This window comes from Passer montanus, unplaced genomic scaffold (genome assembly GCF_014805655.1).
Source record: "Passer montanus isolate IOZ18808 unplaced genomic scaffold, ASM1480565v1 scaffold74, whole genome shotgun sequence".
Classification (NCBI taxonomy): Eukaryota; Metazoa; Chordata; class Aves; order Passeriformes; family Passeridae; genus Passer; species Passer montanus.
In genome coordinates, this window is record NW_024372592.1 from 2,580,735 (window position 1) to 2,602,980 (window position 22,246).

The window sequence follows — 22,246 nt, forward strand, 5'->3', positions numbered from 1 at the left end:
ATGCCTTATGGATAAATCACAATGCCATCATCTTAAATTCAAATAACCATGTTAGATTCTACTGCTACTAGTTTTCTAAGTCTGGAGGATAAAATATGGTGTCTTGTCACTATCAGCCTGCAATGACCATTAATTTGGATATATGCAGCTGGTAAATACCAATCAGTTGCTCTTGTATTACTCAAAAAAACTACTTGTCAATGCTGCACTAAAGTCTGGGTGGACACTGACATGTCAGCTGGGTATTTGGCAGCTGGACCTCACTACCAAATGTTACCCCAGGAAGGAAGCACAGCACATTCCATTTTTCTAACATTTCTTGTTTCAAGAGCACAACTAACAAACAAAACAAGAGATTGAAATCATTACTAGCAGAGCAAGCAAGTAGGCTGATGTCATTTATCACTCTGGTGACTGTGCAGATGAAGTTACTAACAGTTTCCCAGGCTGCTGCAAACTTCTTTTAACTGTTTTAAAAATCTGAAAGTTTACAGATATAACTTAACAGCGAATCACTTCAAAACTCACTGCATATTCTGCTCATGCAGATTTAAAATAAAGCACCATAAGAAGGAATAATTATTTTCTTTTCAACTCCACCTCTTCTTTCCTGCTTATTTTTCTATTAAAACCCTGCACTAAAACACATTTTTTTCTGAATACAGAACTATGGACAAAGAAGCCTTTCATTAATTCAAGAGCTGAAGGAGTCTATAAAGCAACTGTTTTCTACATTTCTAGAAACACTGAGAGGAGTTTTGGCAGGAAGAGCCTACTCCAAAAACCAAATATTGGGGGAGGAGCAGGGAAAACTCCTGAACAAGTTCTGCTTTCTTTCTAAGTCACACTTCTGCAATACTTTCCCCTTTACATGGAATATGAAGATCCCAAAATTCCTTGTAACTACAGATACTCCTAGTAAATTATTCTGAAAAAGCTAAACAAGATTTTTTTTAAAAATGGAGTTTTCTTAAGCCCCTTCTCAGACCAATGACCATAGTTAAAAATCTCCCACTCTGAGCTATTGTAGAACTTTGTATACCACATTGAAGTTCCAGGAAAACAGAATAACCACTTCCTACATGGATTTTTGAAATGTGTTTCATATGAATGAAGAGAAGGAGCCTGCTTCAGGTTAATACATCCCAACAGCTACACTACTGTCACAACTTAGGTAACAAATGTAAAAACCAAGTAATGACATGGATCTAAACACTTGAAAGGCTCAGATAGATGGTATGAAACAATTCCTTAGGTATGCTTTCCATATAAATTCAGAGTAATTTATTTTCATCAAATTATACAACCAAAATTAAAAGATTACTTTAAAAGCCCTAAACCATGACAAAAAATACATGTGGAATGTGTTAGGTAGGGATTTGCGTACTGTGCATTTGCTGAGCTACGAAAATTCAAACATACACTGGAGAAAAGAGCCAAGACTAACATACAGCTTAGCTGCATGAAGCAAGGAGTTAGTTTGTTTTATCAACCTCATTTCCATTTAAGTTTCTCCAAAAGATTCACTCCATACATTCTGTAATAATCTCCTAACAGTGCTTCAGGGATAATGACTTTTTTCTTTTTGCAAGTTGAATAAATTCAGCCAAGTGGCTGTTACTTAGGAAATGGAATTTAGCAATGACCATATATCTTGATTTGAAGCTGAAAGTGTTTTCAGGAAAAGCTGTAAAATTTAAAAGATTCTGGAATATTCCTTTTTCTTTTTAGTCCTTTCAATGTTCAGTGGCAGTTCACCAACCACATCTCTTCATCTTCCACAACTACATCTAAAATACATGCAAGACATAGCACTCACCTACTGGTAGAATCACAAATGTAAATAGTCATGGTATTATGTGACCACAGAATTTTTCTACATCATTTCTATTAACAACCAAGAATTCCAATAAATTTTATATATTTTCTATGTGTCAAAATGAAGTTGTATCTGATTTTGAGAAATTAAAAAAGAAATTAAAAATTCTGCGTTACTTTTTTTGAAGTGAAAGGTCTTTTATTTATTTAAACAGTACCTATACCTTACCTGCTGCTTGTTGCCTTTTCTTGTTAACATGACAAATGGCATTGTGTCCCCAGACTCTGACTCTCCTTCCCCACCTCCAAGTGGGGGGCCCTTCTTCAGCTGGCTTTTGAGATGCAGAGGAATAGCAACATCCAGCTGATGCACTTTAACAGATTCACCACTCCGTTGCTATGAAAAAAAGTGAATTCTATAAATGATCAGATGCTGACACAGTCAGGCTGGCAACATTGACATTTTCACAACTGAGAAAAGGTTTAACCTTCCAGGAAAATGAAGCAATATATAACTACATTTATTAGGCTTATTATATTTTCCTTTTGTTTTCCTTGCTTGTGAAGAAGAAAGTAACAGGGCAATCTCTTAGGGAAAGAAATCTAGAGACCTGATGAGACACACTGTAGAATGTACATTCTTAATTCATGATTCTTTTTGTACATCTTAATAATACATTTACTATACAAGGCTTGGTATACTCAATACTGAAACATTTACCAGATGTGACTAAGAAAACAAAGTACTAAAAGCTTATGCAAATTTAAATGTAGCTGGATTTTAAGCCTATTAAAACCTAAGATAAAATCAGAAGTTTTGCACAGTAGCTGCTGTATTCATTACTCATTCTGTAAAATATATGTCAGTATGTCATGTACTCACTGGACAAACAATACAATTAACAGCTGTTTTAGTAAAAGCCAAACAAGTCAACTGCAGAAAAGAGGCCAAAACAAAGTAAAACAGAAGTCTTCATTCCTTTAGTATGGTAACCTAAGCATTAATCACTTATTTACTTTAAGAAAGAAATCAACTATACTTAGCTGTACATTAAATTAAGAAAATAACTATTTATACCTGAAGATTTTCCAGCATCATTTTATCCAAGGCCTGAATGAAGTCCTCATCCTCTGCACAAGGGACATGCTTCAGTCCTCCTCCTTTAATCATTACTTCCTATTGCAATGAGAAAACATTATCCATCAGTTTCAGAAATATGAATATTCAGTCTAGAAATAAGTGGGAAATATCCTTATTGCTTGTATATCATACACAATCAAAAGGTTTATAGAATCAAACTGTTAAAGAAAGAAGTTTTCAGTCTCAATTATTTTCTAGGAAGGCTGATATTTCCTGATTTATGTCACTCATTACATTCTGACAGACTCGTGTGTGTGTGTGTGTGTGTGTGTGCATGGACATCTCCAAGATGTGGCAACAATAAAAAGAAGTCCCTATCCTTAACACATCTATTCTAATTCAATTTTCCATTAAGTCCATGAAGTTAGGTGGTATTTTACCGCCCTTCAATTATTTGGAAAGCACAACATGACAACAAAAATGTCAGAAGTCAGCACCATAACACATTGCTCCATAATGTTCATTATTTCCTTACTATGTAACTGCAATTCAGGCTCAACCAGATGGGTTGTTTAGCTGCAAATGTTATAATCTGTCAATCCCAAATTTGTATTGTAGGAATTTCACACTTCTTGGCTTGTCTCCTTTTCTGTTTTGAGATCTAGTGGAGTGTAATTGGTTACCTTGTTGTATCCTATCAGTCTGCTACTACTGCAGGCATTACAAAAGAATCATTTACACAATATTTTCCAGTCTAGCTACCTGTGAAAGCTCACAGTCTTGAGAAAACACGTTGTAGCCAATTTGACAGCATAAAAATTTTCAAAAGGCAATAACCTAAGTATGCATACATGAAAATAAGCTATAAAACATATTTGAAAGAATAGCAGGAAGTGTCTGTGCTGTATTTTTCCAGATATGTTATGAGCAGCACTGGCAAAAAACATTGAGTAAAGAAAACCAAAGATGCAAATTCAATTCACTTATCTCCAGCTCAATACATACTGTATTCTCCTCATCAGTTTCATTTTCCTTATTGGAGTCCGTGAGATAATCAGTGTTCTCTTCCTCCTCTTCTTCACCCTCTTCTTCCTCATTGTCAGAGCCCTCCTGAAACATTCAATTTTAACTGCTGACTATTTTAAAACAAGAAGGACAGCTGGTTCCTCAAACATCTCCCTAAACTCCTCATGTTGCTTAGTTCAGTCTTTGTAAATTTGTTTGGTTTTTATTTAATGTTTCAGTCTGAACTCAGCTTTATTACTAATTTCACAAAAGTACAGCAGAAAACTGGGACTGGTGGCTGCTACACACTGCCACAGGCTGGAGGGATGGACTGGCAAGAACTCATGAAGTCCAAAGAAGGGAAATAAAAACATCTCCAAAGGTGCCTTCCCCACCCTGCAATTGTTTCTGATTCTATTGATTCTAATTTATGGGTGAAGGGACAAACCCAGCCAAATTTAATGCTGAGAGACATCTATGGAAAGAAAGCTTATTAATAAATCAGCCAGCCCAAGCATATGGAGAAAAACTGTTCTCTACTTCCTTGATGAACTCATTTTCTTGTAACAATACCATTATCACGTCAACTTTGCTGTGTCACAGTGACAAATCAGAATTTCTACGTACTTGTGGTTTTTTTATTGGCTCCACCATTTTTGACTGAAAATATTATTAGCACAGTAAACAAGGAAGGTTTTATGCTCCATAAATCTTTTATTTATTCATATTGCATAGACATACCCTGAACACCTGTTATTTTTTCCTAATGACTGCTTTGACATTTAGTCAATACATTTGCTTCTAAAACAGATTTATAAAGTCATCTGAAAGTGATTTTTTTCATGCCAAAAGCTGAAGGTATCTTCTTGCTGAGAAGCAGCACATGCCCTGGGCAAAGCTGTCAGATTCAAGTTTCTGCCAAAATAAGAAATAAGCCTCAGACAGTCCGTTTTCCACATACAGGGAACTGGGATGGGAATATCCTCACAGTATTGACTGGGCTGTGCACACCCAGATTTCACCTGCTAGCTCTGACTTAAAAGGGCTTCAGAAAGTAACAAGCAATCAAATTCACTTCTTTTACATGAGGCAAGGTAAATGATTAAGCTCACCTCTTCTTCTGGTTCATTTACTTCACTTTCATTTCCAGATTGTTCCTCTGTCTCTGCTCCACCTTCCTCCTCTTCTTCATCCTCTTCCAGATTCTCTCCTTCTGTAATGGAATCCTTGGAATCTTTGTCATTCACAATTCCTGAAATTTGCAATAAGATAAAGATTTAGAAGATTAGAACACACATATATGTGGAAGATCATGTCGAAAGTCCATTGCTACTGAGCACTAAAACTTATATTTGACTTCTGAGTGAAACATTTCCTATATAGTTAGTTTAGACATAAAGGGTAATAATGTCCTGTCAGAAAAGGAGGGAAACCTTAGAAAGGATGTTTAAAATCTCCCAGAGAACAGAAGAAGCTTTGCAAACTTCCTTAAAACATCCTCAAACTAAATGTGGACCCTACCGACACATGAAACAAAATCTGAGTTCCAAACTACAGAAACTGCACAAAACCAGCAGAACCAGAGACATGAAGCCCCTGCAGTCTTTGCTGCAGTACTTCCCTCTACTGTCAATTAACAGTTTTGAAGCAAATAACTTTCTCAGCCTATTTTAAACCTTTATGACTCTCTCCTAATGCTCTGAGGCTGTGCTTGAACTGTGAGGATGCAGGTGCCTACATGAAATCTCTGGGAAAGCAAAATCTCTTCCACAAGCATGATCTGGGGTGCTCATCCTCCTTGCAGACAGGTCTGACATTCTTACACTGTGTGTTTAGTTCATCTTGCAGTTTCTCTTGCTGACCTGCTTGCCTTCTGTCCCTCAAGATATTTTAGTTTACTCTGTGTGTAACATATCAAACATAAATATCTCCTTTCTTTCAGTAAGGAATCCTTCAATCTGATACCATTATCTGTACCATTTCCCCAGAAGTGAAGAATTAGTCTTAGCTTTTTGCAGTGTTTCAGTGTCCAGTTTAGTCTTAGATATAAATTTCAATCAGACTGTATTTAAGAATTGAGCATGGTTCTGATTCACAAAAAAATTAAGATTTGTTTTTAGAGAATAACTATTGCAATGTTCAAGTCATCCAGTGCAAAAACCCCAAACTTCCAGCATACACTACTGTTCTCATACATTCTTTTTTTTGCTTTTCTTAATTTACAAAGCCACTTAATCCTCCAGAGGACTGCTGATGTCAGACTTCTACACCACTAGTTTTGCTAGGAATTTACTGAGGAGTCAACACAGTCACAGTTCAAGTTTCATTCCTTTTTTGACATTAGCCCAACTGCACTTAGGGTCAGCCAGCAGTGTAAAGCTTTCTGAAGCTCCTGTTATTTGTAGGAAGGAAGTGCTGAGTACCTTTCAAAAGAAGATTACAGTGTATATAACTCATTGTACATGTCTTCTTGGTTATCATTTTGAATGTATGAAAACCATGGGTTTAGATCACACCATATGTATATGGGAATTCTAATCTGCTTTTCAGTTACCACATAGGGAATTTCAAGGCATGTCAATTAAATAAACAGCATTATTTAAAAAAAGAAGTTCCTCCTAAAGCAGAAGCTGGAACCTTTTATGTGGCTATAAGACATACTCATCCCACTGAATGAAAGGATTATTCTTAAAAATTGCATGCATCCAAGTAGGTGAAGTGCTCTAATTAACACTTAAAAAGTGCAGAATTTACATAAAAAATCTTTTAATGAACAAGCTTGTTTTCAAATAAAAATGAAAGATTAGAAAACAATTTATCAAAGAGCACAGTAGTATCCAACGTTTTCTAAGAATGTATACATACAAGAGGTTTAAAGGTTAATATGATGATAAGTTTAAATACTCACTAATCAGTATATTTTCAACTGAGCTGTGCTTCCAGCTCAACTGTTTCTCCTGAAATTAGTGTGATTACTACATTTTTCTGATTAATTATTTTATTCCTCATATTTTGCACCATGTGACTCCATAAATTAACACACACACACTTCTGCCCTCCAAATACTGTTATATTAAGAGTATTCATACTGTTTTTCACAACTTCTATTACTGTAGAGTTATGGAGATTCTGTATGGTATCTATGATGATTAGAAAGAAACATGCAAAAAAGGTACAAAAATGTTTCCATCATGAGAATAAATGATTATAACAATAATAGTTATCTATTACCAACATAAAGAGACAATTTTAAGAACTACAGGAATTGTCAAAAATACCTTATTTCCCTTGCACATTTCTTACCCAATTTTATTAAGAATTCTCGTTCCAAGTCTTGAACCTGTCTGACAGCTTCTTCCAGAGAATTGCAGAGCTTTATCTTTGGTCTCAGCAGTTCCAGTGTATCACTGATCATATAGTCTATGTCTATAGGAAAAGGGTGGTCTTTTGTCCAAACATCCAGACTTTTTTTCCACCACACATAGCGCTGGAATATGAAATATTGAAATCAATTATATGCAAAATTATGTTTATAAACCATTTAAGTTATGAAGTTTAAAATGCCATGTTTATACAGTAAAAAATGCAAAAGCTTTCATGTCACTACTCTTTCATACAACTATTAGATATTTTGATATCACTAAAACTTGTTTGATAACACTGGATATCACAAGCATTAAGAATCATAACTACTGTTATAAGTATGAAGACTCAACAAAAAATGCCTGACAATAAAGTATCTTCCCATGGTAAACTTCTTCTACAAGAGATGACCATTTAACAGCCAGCCAGCTTTTGATTCCTTCTCCCAAATGTTTTCAAGAAAATTAATTTCCCCAAAGGCATATTATGGGGAAAAGGGAGAAAACATCATAAAAAAAATCTCAAGATTGCAGCCAGCTTCAACTGCCTTATCCAGTTTGCTTTACAATAAATTCACATAAACCTCTTACAGTGACACTGTAAAAAATTAATGCTGATTTTATGTGAACCTAACAGCAGAACTTGAGAACCAAGGTGCTGCAAAAACTGCATCTGAAAATGAAGTATGAATAACAGAATCTTACTTAAAATATGACATGCTCAAGAGGAAGGCTTGCTGAAATTATTAGGTGTAACAGGAATATGATGATGTCTTCCCCAAAACATTTCTTTTTGCATTTAAAAATCAGACCATGTCATACTGTGAGCAGCCTGGTCTAGTGGAAGGAGGCCCTGCCCATGGCAGGGGGTTTGAGCAAGGTGATCCTTGAGGTCCCTTCCAACCCAAACCATTCTGAGGTTCTACACTTCAAAACACCATTTTACACCTTACATGCAGGTAAGTGATCTGTATCCTTAAGGTTTGAAATAAGTTATCACCTTAATTTTAATTTTTTAATACCCTTGTTTTAGTACAAATTATAGATAAAAGCAGAAAGAAAAAGAAATTAAATCCAGCAAGTTTTAGCATGAATTCCATGGTCTGGAATTCCTCATTTCAAATTATGAAATATTTTCCCCACTTTGTTACATTTATTGAGTCAGAACTTTCTTTGCTACAAATTGTGCCCATTACCTCTCATCCTTTCACCATTCATGCCTGAGAAGTATCTGACTCCTCTTTCTCTACAAAAACCATTAGCTGAGGACAGCAGCCTAAATAATCTCTTCTTCAAGTTCAGCAAACCCCAGTGTGAGCACTGAGCACCTCCAGATCATTTTGGCATAACTCAACATATCACTTGAAACTAAAACTGCTACGCTACCAGACAGACAAGATTCTACAAATTACAGTATTAGAGAACAATGAGATAAATATGGATCATTTTGGCATAACTCAACATAACATATCACTTGAAACTAAAACTGCTACCAGACAGACAAGATTCTACAAATTACAGTATTAGAGAACAATGAGATAAATATGTACCAGACTGACTTATATTGTTAATTAGCTTGTTAAAGAACTTTACAGATCTGCATAAAATTTAGAATACCTGAAAATATACAAGGAAGCAATCAAGTTTGCGCTTGCTGGATCCTCTGTCAAAATATTGCCCACAGGTATCGAGGATAGTACAGACAAGTCTGATCCTGAAAAGATGTTCTGGAGGGTCCAGTGGACTAGGACTGCCATCAGGGTTCACACCAAACGAGGTGAAGGAATACAGAGTTCTAAATATTACAGCTGACTCCACCATTCGATAATTGTAAAGCTCCCCCAAAAACTTGGCACTGCTGATCCGCCGTTGGTTGAACTTTGGTTGATTAACCTTTATCAAAAAAGAACAGAAAAATTCTCTCTATCATGCAGACACAACAGAAAATTAAAAAACCCAAACCCAACCAATATTTTGCAAAGGAAAAAGGTGTGTAAAAAAGTTGACAGAATTTCTTATAATAAAAGATGGTTATTTATGGCTACATCCATTACATGAAAGTAAACGTTAAAAAGTAATTATGCAAGCTGGTCAGCTAGTAAGTTCCAATATATCTAGCATACACTCCGTCGTAAATTTATGATGATTTTTCAGTCAGAGAAATATTGTAATTATAACAGCTTTTAAAATATGGACTGGTCTCCAAAGTTACTGGAAGTTGTGTAAATCTGTCTACACTGTCAAAGAATAAATTCCACAGCCTTACTGTGATAAGGGAGGCAAAACAATTGTCTGAAGTAATGTTAGTTTGTTTTTGTTGAGGGTTTTTTGGGTACAGTTATTCTATTAACTTAAATAAACCTATACAAAGCAAGTAGAAAAATCATCAGACCAAAAAAAAAAACAAAAAAAAAAGAGAATCCAAGGATTCATTTCTTTAAGCACAATTATTTTAGTTTTCCTTTCAACATAAGTAGATGAGAATAGCTTAGCAAGGATACTGATTGTTTACCTCCATTCCTAGTCGAATATCCTCTAGCACTCCATCCACAACATGAATTCCCACATCTTCCTGGTAAAGGACCAACCCTGCTAAGAGGTTGGCTACACAGTGAATACTATTATATTTCACATTCCAGATGTTGATCATACAGCATATAACATAGTCCTTAACTTCTGCATCCTGCCAAGGCAGCTTGCGCATCTGTCTCAGGACCTAAACCAAATTTTAAGACAAGCTTCACATTTTAGCAGGTAAAATATCAAGATGCTCCCTGTCATCCCCCCCTCTCTCCTGGCTGGGATGAAATCCCTGTAAGCACCTTGCAAACAAGCTCATTCTCCCTTCCAGGTATCCTCCAGACCTGCAGTGGCTATGGAAGACTTTATGTACATAACCCCACTGCTGTCCTTGAGCTACTGATCAAGTTCTCCAAGGCTGTTCCATCATTTCCCTGCTCTCACAGTCTGTATTTAACTGAAGCCTTTTGTCCCATACTCTCCCAACACTCTCTCATCTCACTCTCCCTTTGTTCAGCATTTGATGCTGTTGAGAACACATGTCCACAACTAGAGCTTGTACATGTTCCAATAGAAAAAATTAACCATTTTATTCATGAATGCAAAAAGGAACCCTCTTCCTTGCAACTAAAAAACCACGGCCCTTCCCAAATCTTTTCCAAAGTTACTATTACACCACTTTCAGTAAAAACTGTATTAAAGATTTTGAAAGGATTTACCTTCTCTGTGGTGACCTTGGAGAGATCCTTGTAAAGAAGCTTACGGATATATTCCTGCAAAGGAGGACGTTTTTTCTTCACAGTTTTTTCAGCTGGAGGGGGATTACAGTAGTAATAGGCATTTTCTACCATTGTAACATAGCGTGCATCAAGATGCATTGCTTGTTTTTTCCTCATCATTTGTTCCTGGAAACAAATGCAAATGACCTGTTAGAGATGCTGACATGCCACATTTTCAAGCCAAAGGCTTTTATATCAAGGGTTGCAGAAAAGTAAGTTTAAAGCTTGGGTAGAGAGAAAAAAAGACACAGTACATATATATGGTTCTGTGTTGCTCTTTCCATGGTCATTTTTCTTTATGATGCCTATTTTTATAATGGCTCACCTGTGGTAAAAAAGGTTTTGGAAAAGTATTTAAGATTTAACTCAAAATCTTAATGCTACTATTCAGATAAATGGTTCCTAAGACTACTAGTAACTCTGTTTAAAACATTACTTAACTAGATTTTACTTAACTAAAGTAGCTGAAATATTGATGTCTTGACACAAACACAGTGAATTATGGTAAGACTGGCAATCTACTTTTTACATCAGCATGTAACTGCAGAGAGTTTTTGATGGTTTCATATCAATTTCCAGAGGTTTAGACAATAGAATTTTCCTTATTCCATGCTCCATTACTGCTGCTTACCCAAGCAAAACTGACTGCAAGAAAAACAGTATCTACCAAAAAAGTAATGTTTCAGGAAAAATCAGACAAGACTTAGCACTAATTACTGTGATTAATTGTCATGATTGTCCTGTTTTCCCTCACTTAATAAAATCTCTTCTCTGTAATTCACTTTAGATATGTAAGTTAAGGTTTATTTTGTGGGGTTTAAAAATGTCTTTTATTTAGAACTTCTGTACAAGAATGAAAAAAAAGCAGTTTTAAGCTGCTGATTTTTACAGTTAAAGATAAGCTTAATTTCATTATTAAATACTTTTTAGTATGCATCTGTGTAATTATATGTATATAGGTATAATTCTGTAAGTGATCCTATATATTCTAAATCACTCCAGGGTGGTTCACCAGGAAAACTGGACCTGTGCAAACTTTATTAGCTACTAGAGGTTGGCTACACAGTCATTTATAACTCCAAATAAATAAACAAAATTAACATGTATGTACTGTTTCATCCCTACACACAAATGTTAATATATCCACTCAGGCAGTCCTGTAAACCAACCAAGAGTTTAAACCTCCTTTGAATATTGGTGAGAAAGCACTATTTTTCATGCTGGTGGCCTTTCCACTAAATCTGAACAATTTGAAATTTCTTTTATAAGGCAGACATTTCAGTTCACTGAAATGTCAATGTACTCACAGAGCTCCATAACCCCGAGTTTCAGCTGCTAATTCAATGAGGAGCAGTAGCTTTGTGTAACATAGTAACCCAACAAATAAAGTAAGTTTCCTCCTGGATTTAGTCATCTATCACCAGGAAGGTCTCCTTCTGACACCAACCCTAAGGCATTTCATTCTTAACCTTTTCCACGACACAAATGGTCTTTCCTTTGATTCCCTGTGAGACTGTTCCTTTCCAAATGGGAAATTTCTGTCACTAGCAGCACATTTTCCTACAAGCACCTAGCAGATGCACAAGCATTTAACAACTGAGTACATAAATTGTTTTATATGGGGAAAAAACACTTAGGAGTAGAAAATTCCCAAACTTTACCATGTCATATATGTTAATGTTACCTTTGAAAATGTTTCATCTTTATTTTCTCTTCATAGATCAAGAAAAAATACACCTTTGCTGCCTTAAAAGCATTTATCATGCCATACTATAAAATGAAAAATTAAGTGGGTCAAAGTGAAGCAGAACAGAGAAAATGGCAGAAGGGCTTGCAAATAACATTTAAAACCCCCTAAACCTACACAATTTGTGTATTTTCCTGTTATAAAAAGTTGTACATTTTACTTTAAATAATAGTTTACAATTAAAATGTTTCTTCCCAGAAGAGACAAAAAGAAGTCTCAACATCACTGTAATTTATTGAGTTTTGATCAGTCCTCAGTGTGTGTTCTAACTGTAAGTGGATTGTATTAGTCTTAACCTCTACTTATTAAAAATCTTCAGCATTTCAAGAAACTGTTTCAGTCATTTTTCAGGTAAGGCATCAGAGGGACAGGCAGGAAAGAGAAATCATAACACCACACTATTTGTAGTGATAAAAACTTTGATGAAATTCAGAAGAAAAAAGCAAGACCTATGGTCCAAAGTGCTTTAAGCCCATCAGCTATTTTGGGTCCTCATTTTTCTAGGCGAAAATGAAGAACTACACAGGTAAAGCACGACATCAAAGATTAGGTTTCCCTTTTTCCTTTGATAAAAACAAACCACAACCAAGAATAAAGTATCCATGTTAAATTATTAAAACTGTTTGGCTTTTTCTTATTGGTGAGTAGAACAATCTTTCTGCATGTAGCATATATGACAGAAGCATTTCAAAAGAAAATCTGGTGACCGTTAGGGGGGAAAAAAAAAGTAACTAATAAAAATCTAAGCATCATGAGAATTCCAATTTTGGAAAGCATTTCAGCATGACTGCCATTTAAACATCAGATTATAGCAAGATACTGAAACTGTTCAGCTCCTGCTCCCCTTTAATACCTGCACTGCTCTGCCCTGCTACTCATTGTGACAGTTCAAAATGGAAATTTTTCATTTCCTGGAAGCACGTTATTGCTACAGTGAATGAACACAGCTCTCCATGAACTGCATTTACTGTGCCACAGCCTCTGCCTGTACAAACAACATCTCCCAGTTTTAACACCACCAGTAAAAGCAGTCACACCAAGAAGGAAGTCACCGTGTACCTTCTGTATATTTATTAACACAAGTGATCTGGCCCTAAAGCTTAAAATAATTGTCGAAGTTAAATGATTAAAAATGCATCAGGAAGCTTTTAATACCAGAATTTCAAATATTCTTTCAGCAAGACCACAACAGTATAATACAATAATTTGACATTTAAACTCAATTATGTTACAGAAACATAGATCAAGATGAAGCTGATCTTCCTTTCAAAGCTCCAATTCAAATAATCCAATTCAAGTAATTCATTTATCAACTGATCAATCCTAAAGCCAATCTATTTTTACATTAGTATTTTAAATTACATAAAGGACACTGAATTGGAAAGATTTGCCAAGAAGACCATTACTAGAAATAAACATTGTCCTAATAAAAGAAGAATCTCTAAATAATCTGCAAAACATGAAGTAGTTCCACAAAAACAGGATATGATCACTAGAATAAGTTACTTAGTGCCACTAAATTAGCAATGTCCTTACAGAACACTTTACTTCTCAATAAGTAATTTTTCCTTAATTACTTTTAAAATCCATTCTTAACCATGACTTTCTTCTACACCAAGACAAAGCAACATTGTCTTTAATAGGAGACGCAGCCTGTTTGGAATCTTATTACAAAATACATTGTCAGCAGAAGAGATTAGGACCAATAATTATTTAGAGGATCAAGAGGCCTTAATTCTGCCCATAAGAGTAGATCAGCTTTACAACTGCTTGGATTTTTGCCACAAGATTGTTATCAGCTTGCTTTGGGAGAAATCTCTTCCACAGTTCACACTAACTTGTACCATGAGACTATGATCCAATTTGTGTAAGACTATTTAAGTCAAAATTAATCTCTGCAGGTTTTTTTAGTGGAATGTTAGAAAATGCAGTTATTAAGATGGATGCAGAATATAATTCTATTTAGCCTATTTTACACCTTAATAAATATATATTCCAAACTTATTTGCCATCTTTCACCTTCTTTTGGTTCCTCAATGCATAAGAAAAACTACTTATCCAAAACCTTGTGAGGCTTTAAGGCTCAGTAATTCAAACAGTGTTTGTGGTTTGTCCTGCACTTCCCAGTTAAGCCATGTTTAGCATTCATCCAGCAGATTCCAGCAATCCAATCTAACAGTCAGCATTTTTATAGTGCATAACATTAAAGGCAATCAGTTACAAAAACCAGCTCTGGTATAAGTATTTAACTTTTCCTGACTTCTAAAACTTTTATTAACTACCATAAAGTGATAGCAATGAGTAAAATGTCTTTTAAAGCTAATGGAACTGAGTTTTCAAGGGAAAAATCCTTGATTATGGAAAGGAATATATTTCACAATAGAACACATCAGCTGGCAAACCTTTAGCAAATTGAGACTCAAACCTTTCAAGATACAAAGTGCACTGCTACAAAAAGTAAGAGCCAAGGAAGAGGCAGTTAATTTACCCATCTCTTTCCTCTCATGACTCCAGCACCTCAACAGATGTTCTGACATTCAAAGAGGTTCAGAAAAAACCCAGTATTTTGTGGAAAAGAAATTGTACAACAATATACCCAAGTATGCAACTGCTTCTCCATTAACAAGAAGAGAGACTACTGGTTTAAGAGAAAGTGAATCTATCTTTGAAGGTCTTCTTCAACCATGTCTGACTTTGTCTCTTGCCCTGGACAGAGAGTTTTAGGATCGTCTCCCAAGTCAGTATATATATTTTTCAGTTCTTGTTATTATATATTCACTTCTTGTTGGTTTTAAGTCTTTGCCAGTACTTCTCCAGACTTACAGATCCCAATTCTAATGTTAATTCCTGATCTCTACTTCTGAAACTGCTTCTCTTAGTGTCCTCATGAACTTTTTTTTCCACATTCAGAATCCCAGATCATTATACAAGGCATAGAAATCACCTCCTGCAAAATGTCTTCACTTCCAGTTGAAATCATGTCTGGTTCTATTCACTACTATTTGTCCCTCAAACACTATTTCAGGCATGTTCAGGGTACAGCTACAACATTCTTTCAACCTCATCCTCTGGGTTTGCCCTGTCTAGAATTACTAGAAGTTCAATAGCAATAGCTTTTCACTTCAGAAATTTAATTCCTTTTTTTACATTTTTTTTCAATCATGAAGAGGTTTTTAGGTCAACTGGAGTTCTCGAGAATAGTTCCAAAAACAAGTAATTGCTTTAACTCAGAAAATGGCACCTTCCCCCATAAGACAAGAAGTTTCCTCTTACCAAAAGAACGCTGGTTCTTAGGTGAGATTCTGGTGATCTGAAGAGGAATCTTCCACAGGTTTCCAGCAAGGTACACGCCATTTCAATGTGGTGATGAGAGAAGTCTGACAGAAGCATCTGGTATGTATTTACACAAAAGCACAGCTTGTTAAACATCTTTTTCAGCTGCAGAAAACATCAAGTTATATCTACCAGACTGGACACTCTGCTGGGGTACTACATTCTTTATGGAATAAATGCCAATGGATTTCACTGATCAGATGTTAGGATTGGCAAGGCCCTGGCACAGGTTGCCCAAAGAAGTTGTAGATGCCCCATCCCTGGAAGTGTTCAAGGCCACTTGGATGGAGTTCTGAGAAACCAAGTCTAGAGGAAGGAGTCCCTGTCCAAGACAGGGGGCTGGAACCAGATGATTTTAAGGACCCATCCAACCCAAACCATTCTACAAATATTCAAAAGATTAATCTCATTTTAAAATTCTTATAAGAACAGTCTGTGGACTCCAAATTTAGGCTTCATAAGAACAGGATCCTTTCAAAGACCAGCAAAAAACCCCCACCCAAACCACTCAATAATACTGCACAGTAACCTCAGAGCACAGCTAACTGCACTGTCTGCAGTTAAGCAGTAACTATAATTAATACAGTTTTGCATTTTACAGCATTTTATAGACAAGATAGGTGAAATTATGAGTGATTACAATTTCTTTAGGAATTCAGCTTTGATATCTAACAAGTCAATGAATAGAAACTATTCATATAGAAAGTGATGTTAAGCTGTGAGTCTCAAGCATCTTTTATTAAAGGCACTTTTATTTTTTAAAACCTATTTTTAATTTGGGACTTGATGTCAAGGTTTGAATGTTTATCCACATGCAAAGTGAGATGATGTGCCTAGAGATTAATGTTTTCCAGAGATGTTTTGTTCCTCAACAAACAAAAGCATCTGCTAAAATGGTATAAAAGCCTCTCCTTGCATCACTGAAATGCTTTCTGCCTCCAGTCTCTCTCCCTTATTGCTATTTTCTCCACAAAATCATTAACTGAAATCAAAATTATGGAAGTTTTACAATATACAGCAGATTAATAAGTAGCAATGTGTGCCATACTTCCAAAGAAAATTATGTCCAAATGTAGAAGTTTATTTTAATATATTCCTCCCATTAGAAGAGATAAAACCTTCTAACTTCTACAGCAGCTTTAAAAGTCTCCTCATACACAGCAGCCACAGCCTCCAGGGTGTAAAACATCCCATGTAATGAATTCAGGTAACATCAGCAGCAGGTAAGTGAAGGGGAATAGGAGGGGGACATTGTCAGCATGCACAGGAGCACAGGACTATCACAACACCAACCTTTAAACACTGGAGAGTATCATTTTTGGAGAACATCTTAAACTTGGCAAGCTCACCAATAAATCTGACAGTTTTATTCTTTGTTTCAATGTTGATCTGGTCCTTTTTTTTTACCTAAAAATCAACCAAAAATTGATGGTAAGCCCTCAAAAATACCTACTTCTTCTAAATGACTTTCATCTGAACATGCACAAAACACACCTGGGAATTCAGCAGTCTTGGGTACCACTTTGGTTCCTCAAGCTCCACCTTTACTTCTCATTGGGTTTCCTAAAGCCCTCCCTACCACCTTGTTTCTTCAGAAGATTTTTAATTCTGTTCCCCATCTTCCCACCCCCCAAAACAATTAATTCCTCTAACATACCTACAGCCACAAATCCTCCTCCTTTGCCCCAGTGAAGTGGTGATAAAGTATTCTAGATTCTGTATTTTCAGAATCAATAAGAAGTCTCTATGTGAATAGGGCCACTTGTACTATCCTCAAGGAAACATTAATTATTGATGGTTTTTAAAGTCAGATTTAGTAATCTGCAGACTTTTAAAATTACTGACTTTCAGCATAAATTTAGGAACCAAACACTAATATATATATCAATGTCTAAACATAACCTGCAAAACAGAAAATTGTATTTCCCCAACAGAAAGGTTTTTCTGAGAAAGTTAACATTAAGATTCAAGTAAGTCTGAACAAACTATACATATGTTTCATGTCAATATTAGAAAAAAAAATTGAAAGCTGTGCCACAGAGCTCAGAAAATGGTGAAGAAATTGTCACTGTGCACCATAACAAGTTTGGTTATAACAGTTAAAAGGAAAGTGAAGGAAACTACACTGAAAAATACATTTGTGTGGAAAATTTTGATAGATGAAAATTGTAAAATCTAATTTTAATTAAATATTATATGATAATACTGATCCCTCCAATAGGGGCCTTGTAGTGGGAAATGCTAGAATAGGTCAGGTCTCACTTTAAAAACAAGTTATTTATTTACAGAAAACTCTTAACAGATGGAGCAGAGCATCTAATTTTTGTAACTTCTGTTGTAACTGTTGTACAGTTCATTTATATAAATATGTAAGCATATATGGGAAGTTGCAAAAACTTCTCTTTTAGAAAGACTTACAAAGTTACAAAACTTTCTCTTCTTTTTTCTACAACTGCTGAGATGACAGAAAAATATGCACTGAATTTTAGAAGTAGTATCTACACAATACAAAGTGGGTATTTTCCCCAAAGGTCAACTTATGAGATTAGTTGATCTGGTTTTAATAAAAATATAAAGCACCAAAACATACATGGAACCTGAAATCCCCTCTCAGCATGGAACAGAGATCCTCTGCTACATCAGACATACAGGGATGCAATGTGGCAACCAGTCTTGCATAAAATGGTAGCAAATCCAATCTGCAAACAAAGGAGAGGATAAAATAGACAATTTATAGACAAAAATGTAGTTATGTGTACAAATATGGGTACCATTTTACTTGTGAAAAGAATCAATGCACTGACAGAACTACACACATGCAATTTTTTTGGCCCACTTCAGAATGAAATATCATTTAAAAATAATACAAGAAAGTAAACCCCCATATCCTGTTGGAATACTCCATAGTTCACTTCCTTTTTAACTCCTGCCATAGGTAAAATGCTGAATTCCATCAACTACAGAATTTGACTTTCAATAAATTACCAAACAGAAAGAAAATTCAGATCCATCTCAACATGCAAAAAAAGGTTCTTACAGACAAGGCTATGGATTATGGCAAGGTATTAAGACTTTTTCTGAAAAGCAGAAGACATAACTAGGAAGGTAGAAAATATCTTTACTTTTAAGGTGGAAAACTCCTAAATGAATAGTAGTTATTACATAAAAGAAAGCTGAGCAGATGTGATGTGGCCACTCATTTCCCAAAACTTCAGCTAACACTCCCACAAATGGTAATATTTCCAAGTTTTCTATAGAATTTCCTTATTTCCTTCTCTCTTGCCTTAATTACATGCCTTCACACAGATTTCCTTCGCACATTTATGCAAACCAGCTGTGTATATATCAGTTTTAAATGCAGAGAATCCAACTGCACTCTGAGGCCTCATAATATCATCTAACAAGCTGAAGGAAGTATTTTTGATTTATTTTCAGAATGTTAAGTTAATGCAGTAAACAGATGAACTCTAGAACAAGCCAAAGTAAGTGGAGAGGAACATCCTAAATTTGCATGCTTCTACAGAGAAACTGCCTGTAAGGGAAAAATGCATCTTGAGTTTACACTTTATGCAGAATTAAGGTTTTCCCTAGTGCTCAGGAAAGGAAAACAAAAAAGAAAAAATATGCTAAAAAAAAAAAAATAAATCCAAAAGCACAGAGCTTGTCCTGGCACAAAGCATCAAGACAAAAACTCAAAAACAAAGCCATCACAACTGCCTCCTTTCTCCTTTTACTGGAGCCCATTTCCAAGACATTTAATACCCATTTACAGAAAGAGACAATTATGTATTTCAACTGTGGGTTAGAAGCATCAGAATATACTCCCCCAAAAAGCATAACCAGGCAGCCTCCTGGTAACACAAGACTCCTGGTGAAACATTGTGGCTATCTCAGTTACCTATTTAAGAGGTTTTATCTCTTCTGTTAATCAATAACTGAAGCAGTATTTACATTTTTGAAGCTTGTTGGAACAGACAGTCAAGGCTGACTACCCACATCAAATTACTACCATGTTATTAAGCATTTAGCCATTAACTTTGAGACAAGTGAAAGTCTCACTACTTCACACACACCCACAAAAGCTAAACTAAGAGAAGACTGTGGCTGAGCTAAGAGGGTGTATTTAACTGAGGGGATTTCTGTATGGCAACTCTTTTAAAACAAATACCAGAAGGTTTTATTCTGGTCTCAACAAGTACCTGCCTGCTGAGAGCTAATAATTTCATCTCTGTAAACTGAGTATACCTGGGGGAAAATTAAAGTCTTAGAGCACATTGTTGTTATACCCTTGCAGGACACAAAAGGTTTCTTCATGGGGAAGCATACCAAGACTGGGTATTTCTAAGTAAGTGAAATATAATAAGGAAAATGCTTGGGTTAATTATGCTGAAATAGGCAATCAGAGATTGAGTTTGTTCTCTCTCAGGGGAGACAAAAATTCATGTTCAGCAGTGGAGACATTCCAGTATCAGTGGCACCATCTACTGGTACATGCAGTGCTTCGTTCCCTCCAAAAGCATTTTTTCTCTTGAGAAGGGGGGAAGAACCTAACTAAAGCCTCACAAACCCCACAGTATTGCTTTCCCTTCCTGCTCTTCTGGTTATGAAGCAAGATCTGGCAGCAGGGATGGGGCAGTCACTCTCTGAAGTACCCTGAATATTCACTGCCACAGTACAAAGCACCACTTCTGACCACTGTCATTTAGACCACACACCATGGACTGAAATCTAGTCAACTCTGGATCTCAGGCTCACATGAGCTACACATCAGCAAAATGTCTAAGAGCATATCTTTTTTTCTACTATTTCAAATGTCAGCTTATTTTAAAAAGCCCAAACAAACAAAACCAATCATAAACCAACTTACAGGAAAACTTATCTCAAAGTCCTAACTGCAATCTCTCTAAAATGCATGCACCCAAAATTTTATGCCTGGGAAGAGTGAAGGGGGCATTTTGTACATTTCCTAATTTCTGTGATTCTATAAGACAGCTTAAAGAATGAAGCAATGGAGCCAGAACTCCTGCCTCACAAGCACAATGATAATGGATAAAAGCAGTGCATTCACAGGGCCTGAACAGGTACTGAGTGCCACCCACACTGCTCAGTGGGAAGAGAAGGATGATGTAGAATTGGAATGTTACCAGGGAAGCACTTTTGGCTTTTATTTCTTTGCCAGGACGTAAAACTCCTTGATCTCAAGTACATCCCTCAATTTTATCCTCACCTGGAACAGGCCATGCAAACACTGATAAGTCAAGTTCAACTGAACAAAAAGAACCTTGCTACAGAGAAGTCTCAGGATGAAAAGCTGACAGAAAATACACAGGAGGCTTGCAGCTTTTGAATTAAAATGTGAACAACTATGTAACACTTAAGAAGCAGCCAACTACTGAATGAAGAACAACCAATAGTAACACAAAAAATTCCATGTGAACAATGTATCTTTTGCTGCAGGTAAACTTGCAGCACAGATCACCCACGATGGGAACATCAAAAAATACCCTAAGCCACAACAGCCCCTATATACTGCTTAACATTTATCTAGAATTGTTGAGAATTTAAAGCCTAAGAAAATATTTCAGACTTCTCATATTGAAGTAAAAGAAAAATATTTACAGAATTGCAGTATTCTGGTAAACCTAAATAATTCTGTGTACAGGAAGATAACTCAGCAAAGAACCACACAAAAAGGTCCTAAAGCTGTGAGCAGTATGGGTTAAATCACTGCCTGCAGTCCTGGATTAAAAGGCTAATATTTAGTTTTAAATCAATCCTCCAATGCAAATGTGAAAGCCACTCGTATACTGGCATTGAAAACTCTTTTTAAAAGGCCTTCTGTTCTGTTGGGTTGGAGGTTCAAATCGCAGCTGAAAATGTAAATGTGATCCATTCATCAGTATTCAACAGAGCAGGGCAGAGATGCATTCTAACACTGATTTACAGTGAGCTGAGGAAGAAATGGCCTTTTTTGTCAAATTAAGTTTTCTGTCCTGAAGAATCCTGATTTGTCCCAACCCATCCAACCCTAGTGGTAGCAAGAAAGCTCCCTGGCAACGTTACATAATGACTTTGACTTCACAGGGTCTGTTTTACACATCAAACAAAAAACCAGTTTTACACTTTCTTGATGAAACTGTTGTGCCTGCACATTTCCCAAAAGTGATCTCAGGAGAAGAAACAGAACTTATTCTGTCATTGAAATACCTCATTATGGCTGCAAATAAAGCAGTTAACTTAAACAGCATTAACTGATATCCTTGGAAACTAAATGCTTTTTGCAAACATACTGCTTTATCTGCATCTTCAAGGACACTGCTTCTCTGAAGCTTTCACAAAAAATCCCCCTCAAAAACATTAGCCTAGACAGAAAACTTAACAAGCACTCTTCTCCCACAGTATCCCAGAGAGATATTGCAAAAATTCTTGGACTAGTAAAAACAAGTATGGAACAACAATAATGGAAGATAAAGCCATATCATTATGGTTCAGTGAAGTGATGCACAGCACAAAATCATCATTGATGCACAGAACACAAAGCCCCAAAGCAGTGTGTTACAGAATATACAGAATTTTCTATATCAGAAATTACTGTAAATGC

The 22,246-nt window shown here is 35.9% G+C and overlaps 1 protein-coding gene across 3 annotated transcripts in view; it reads right to left on the minus strand.

Annotated features, from left to right (window-relative positions):
• The window catches only part of UPF2 (UPF2 regulator of nonsense mediated mRNA decay), a 54,819-nt gene that overhangs the window by 14,977 nt on the left and 17,596 nt on the right, over positions 1–22,246 (minus strand). For all 3 annotated transcript variants that reach the window (XM_039730909.1, XM_039730911.1, XM_039730912.1), the window contains exons 9-19: positions 18,236–18,344; positions 16,939–17,052; positions 15,586–15,702; positions 10,506–10,691; positions 9,779–9,982; positions 8,884–9,159; positions 7,208–7,391; positions 5,017–5,156; positions 3,905–4,009; positions 2,897–2,995; positions 2,048–2,215 (exon numbers count right to left, since the gene is read on the minus strand). In XM_039730909.1, the coding sequence (XP_039586843.1) occupies positions 2,048–2,215; positions 2,897–2,995; positions 3,905–4,009; positions 5,017–5,156; positions 7,208–7,391; positions 8,884–9,159; positions 9,779–9,982; positions 10,506–10,691; positions 15,586–15,702; positions 16,939–17,052; positions 18,236–18,344 (1,702 nt within the window). The remainder of the gene's footprint in view (positions 1–2,047; positions 2,216–2,896; positions 2,996–3,904; positions 4,010–5,016; positions 5,157–7,207; positions 7,392–8,883; positions 9,160–9,778; positions 9,983–10,505; positions 10,692–15,585; positions 15,703–16,938; positions 17,053–18,235; positions 18,345–22,246) is intronic.